The 4568-nt window shown below is 51.1% G+C and overlaps 1 protein-coding gene across 1 annotated transcript; it reads right to left on the bottom strand.

The window, feature by feature from the left end:
* Window positions 1–2524: 2524 nt before the first annotated feature.
* On the bottom strand, window positions 2525–3574 carry CNR2 (cannabinoid receptor 2 (macrophage)). Its single transcript, XM_009076956.1, has one exon. It carries the CDS (start codon window positions 3572–3574, stop codon window positions 2525–2527), a length of 1050 nt encoding a protein of 349 aa, XP_009075204.1.
* Window positions 3575–4568: the final 994 nt, after the last annotated feature.

The raw sequence follows: 4568 nt of genomic DNA, 5'->3' as shown, positions 1-4568 counted from the left end.
GCCAGCAGCGCCACCGCCGCCATCGCTGTGACATCACCGCCGCCATCGCTGTGAACATCACCGCCGCCATTGCTGTGACGTCACCGCCGCCATTGCCGTGCGTCCGCACCGCCGCCATTACAGTGACGTCACCGCCGCCATTGCCGTGACGTCACGCCGCCATGGCTGCCGCCAGTCCCGCCCGAGGGTCCGCGGGTTCGAGGCTGCTCTCAGCCTGCCTGCAGTGCTCCCGACTTCTTTTTTCTCTTTTCTTCCCTCCCGGCGCTGTGTGTGCTGCTTAGAGTCATAGCATCACAGGGCTGGAAGAGATCTTTATGATCATTGGGTCCAACTGTTAACCTGTCACTGCTGGAACTGCTAAGCACTAAATCAGATCACCCAATGTCAGATCCAGATGCCTCTTAAATACCTCCAGGGATGGTGAATCCAATACCTCCCTAGGTAATATTCATAGAATTATCAGGGCTGGAAGAGATCTTTATGGTCATTGGGTCCAACTGTTAACCTGCCACTGCTGGAACTGCTAAGCACTAAACCAGATCACCCAATGTCAGATCCAGATGCCTCTTAAATACCTCCAGGGATGGTATCTCCACCACCTCCCTGGGTAATATTCATAGAATAATCAGGGCTGGAAGAGATCTTTGAGATCATTGGGTCCAACTGTTAACCTGTCACTGCTGGAACCGCTAAGCACTAAACCAGATCACCCAGTGCCAGGTCAAGATGACCCTTAAACACCTCCAGGGATGATGACTCCACCACCTCCTTGGGCAATATTTATAAAATCATCAAGGTTGGGAGAGACCTTAAGGTCATCGAGTCCAACCATCAAACACTGTAACCCCTAAACCCTAAACCATACCCTCCAGTGTCAGATCTAGATACCTCTGAAACACCTCCAAGGGTTGGTGATTCCAACACATCCCTGGGCGAATTTGTTCAAGTGTCTGAACACCCTAACAGGGAAAAACTTCTTTCTAATATCTCCTCTGACTCTGCCCTATCTCGGCTCAAGGCTATTCCCTCGAGTCCTCTCCCTGCAGCCATGGCAAGAGACACCATCCCTCACTTCTCTCCAGCCCCTGTCGGGGAGTTGTAGAGAGATAAGGTCACCCCTGAACCTCTTCTCCAGACAAAACAAACCCAAGTCCCTCAGCCTGTCCTCATAGGACATGTGTCCTAAACCTTTTCTGGCTCCCAAACCTGCACAGGAAGGCTGGATGCATCCTCTGGGACACAGGGCAGAGTCCAAGGGCCTCACAGCTGTGCCCTGGCCTGGATCATCCCTGCTGGAGGCATTTCAGGAGCTGGCAGGAGCTCAGCTGCTCTAGGTCACTGTCCCACTCTGCTCTCCTTGCAGCCAAAGGTGCTGCTTTTGTGTCATTTGTATAAAAACAATCAAGTACCTCATGCTCAGAGTATCTTGGGCTAAAGCCTGGGCTTAGACTTGTCACCTGGAGGAGTTTGTGCCCCAGGGAAGAAAAAGAAGAAAAAACTGAAAATGGTATTAATATTTAATGACAAAACATCCAACAAACACCTGTGTGGTTAGGTCAGCTCTCCTGAAATGTGCTGGAAGAAATGTGCTGCCTGCAGGATCTTGTCCATCCCTACTATGACTGGATCCATAAGCCACAGTGAGAGCATTTCAGTTTTCCACAAAGAATTAGATGCCAAAATCAACACAATCCTAAATGCTGTGAGACATAATTAGCCACTCCAGAGAAACCATCTGCTCCTCTCCCAGCAGGAGCCAAGGTATATCCTGCTGCTGCAGGTCCTGCTCCCGTGGGATGCAGCCAGGTATTCCCTGACAGCAGAAGCTCATCATGACTCGGTGTTGTTCTCTGTCACCTTTGCCAGGACATGAAGAGCTTTTGTCTCTGGAATAACAGGAGTGCCCCTGGTGTCTGGTAGAATAGATGTGCCTCTGCCTCAGAGTGATGTGCTCTCAGCTCTGATGGTGCCTTGTCATCTCTGCCTGTGCCTGGTGAAGGTGTTTAGAGAGATTATGTGATACTTGGGGATTTCTAGAGAACCTGAAGGTCTGTGAGGGGTTTTACTTGAGGTTAGCTCTGTGTTATGGAGTGTAAGGAAGGAAAATGGGTTAGGAGTTACTGGTGGATAGGCAGGAGGAGTTGTCATAAAATACTAGGGTCTGCTGTTCTGGGGCATGATGTTATTATCTTCAGCCTCATGACATGGCACTGCTACCTCTGCAGCTTGGGGCTGGCTGCCTGGGTAAGTTATGGAATCATGGAATATGCTGAGCTGGAAAGGACCCACAAGGATCACTGAAGTCCAACTCCTGGCCCTGCACAGAACAACCCCAAAGAATCCCACCATGTGCCTGAGAGGAAAGTCCATGCACTTCATGTCCCAGTGTCTAACATCAGCAGGAGCTGTCTCCATGACAGGCAGTGGATCCTCATCTCCCAGCTCCTCCACCAGAAGAGAAAACAAAGAGAAAAGTGATCCACACTGTTTCTGCCATCCTCAGCACAGACTTTCCCATGCCTCCCTACGTTACAGGTGTGTCCTCGCAGACAGTCTCTACCATGGAGGACTTGTGGCTGCTCTCTGCTTCTGGGCTGTCCTCAGAGGACTTCAGCTTCCTCCTGAAGTGAGAAATGACCCTCCTCAGGGAGGAGTACAGCTCCTTGCTCCTCAGGGCATAGATGATGGGGTTCACCATGGAGTTGAGCAGGCAGAGGGTGCTGCAGAAGGCAAACACCTTGCGCAGGTGATCGCTCAGCCTGACGAAGATGCTGTAGCTCATGAGGATGAGGATGGGAGACCAGCAGAGCACGAGGACAGCCAGCACCATGACCAGGGTCTTGGCCAGCATCACATCCATCCTCATCCTGGAATTTTGCTTTCCTCCCTGTGCTTGGTGTTTCTCCATGTAGGTCACGTGCTGGTGAGCCCTCCAGAGAACATGGGTATAGGCATAGACAATGCATCCCAGCAGGACCATGATGAAGCAGATCCAGCTGGACTGGTAGTTGTCATCCACAAAGGGGAACAGCTCAGAGCAGGTGGAATTGAGTGTGCAGCAGTTCCAGCCCAGGAGGGGCAGGGAAGCAATGGTGCCACAGGTCACCCAGAGCACTCCCAGGGCTATCCATGCTCTCTTCCTTGTCATCAGGAGCTTGTACTCAGAGGGACGACTGATGGAGATGTACCTGTCCAGGGCAGTCAGCAGCAGGCTGCTGAGGGAGGCAGAGAAGGAGGTGTTCACCCCTCCCAGCTGCAGCAGGAACACCTCCTTGGAGAAATCAGTTTGGTTGAACACATGGAAGCCAACGAAACTGCAGACAAAGGTGATGCTGGCCAGGATGTCAGCCAGGGCTAGGCTGCTGATGAAGAGGTAGGAAGGTTTTTTCCTGGTCCCAGGGGAAGAGAAGATCAAGTAGAGCACCAAAGAGTTCTCAAAAACACACAGTGTCCCAAAGAGGCAACAGAGTGTGGCAATGCTTATCTTCTGTGCCTGAGTGCTGAGCACCATGAAGCACTCCATGGTGTTCCCACTGCACTTGGAGGCGTTTTCAGGTATCTTACAAACATCCATGGTGGTTACCTGGAGCTAGGAGCTCACAGAGAGCCTTTCTGCTTCCTCCTGCACTTCTTCAGAGGCTCTGAAAAAGAAGAAGAGGACTTGAAGGAGCACAGCAAGCAATGAATTCAACTCAGGTACATCTCTCCCTTTAGAGGGAAGCAAGAGGAAAATAGCCCACAGAGATCTGCTTACAGCTCCACAGGCCAAATGCTGGAGACAAATTCCACCCTATCCAGGCAGGTAGAGATCCAGGCTTTGTTCCACTGCTGGTCTAGCTGAGACCCATCTATCACAGCCCATGGGCAGCACCTCTGTACCTCATCCATAGCCTGTACCAGTCTGTCTCCTGGGCTGGTTCCTCACCACAAGAGGGAAGCAGCAACGCTGAGAATTGTACAAACCCTGGGCTAGTTCTTACCAATCCTCCAGGATGCACTGCTCAGGGATACTGTGCTGTGGCTGGAGACAGGCCCTGCCCCAGTGGAGTTGCCCCAGGAGATGTCTTGGATGGAGAAGGATGAGGGATGTTGCACTGTTGGACACTTGGTGCAGCTCATCTGGAAACAAAGTGCTCTTTGAAGCTCTTTGAACACATGAAATGACAACTGGGTTTATACTGAAGCTTGTTCATGGCAGCTTTATAAAGCCCAGACTCATTGAAGTTGTGTTTCTCCTCCATCACCTCTGTGCCATGTCAGACAGTCCCACAGTTGGAGTGCTTAGAAGTTAGCACTAATATCAGAGTGCAGACTGGACATACAAATGGAGACATGCAGGAGTTACATTACCTGAGCCTAAGGACCTCTGTCTATGCCAGGATTAGGTTAATTTTATTGGTATTATTTAGAGATGGGATGGAGGGAAATGCTTGATTTTCCCCAGGGTGGATGCTGAGCTGCTCAATGCCCTTAGTGGCAGCACAGTTGGGTTTCTCCCCCCTTCTGCAGCTCGATGCACTTTCCCCCAGAACAAACAAGTCACTGTCTTTCCCTCCCTTGAGCTCTTA

The sequence above is a fragment of the Acanthisitta chloris genome, unplaced genomic scaffold, assembly GCF_000695815.1.
Source record: "Acanthisitta chloris isolate BGI_N310 unplaced genomic scaffold, ASM69581v1 scaffold6766, whole genome shotgun sequence".
NCBI classification, from domain to species: Eukaryota; Metazoa; Chordata; class Aves; order Passeriformes; family Acanthisittidae; genus Acanthisitta; species Acanthisitta chloris.
This window is presented reverse-complemented; position numbering and strand designations above follow the sequence as displayed.

Coding starts and splice junctions, on each gene's coding strand:
- CNR2 (XM_009076956.1), bottom strand. CDS start 3,574: ATGGATGTTTGTAAGATACCTGAAAACGCCTCCAAGTGCAGTGGGAAC.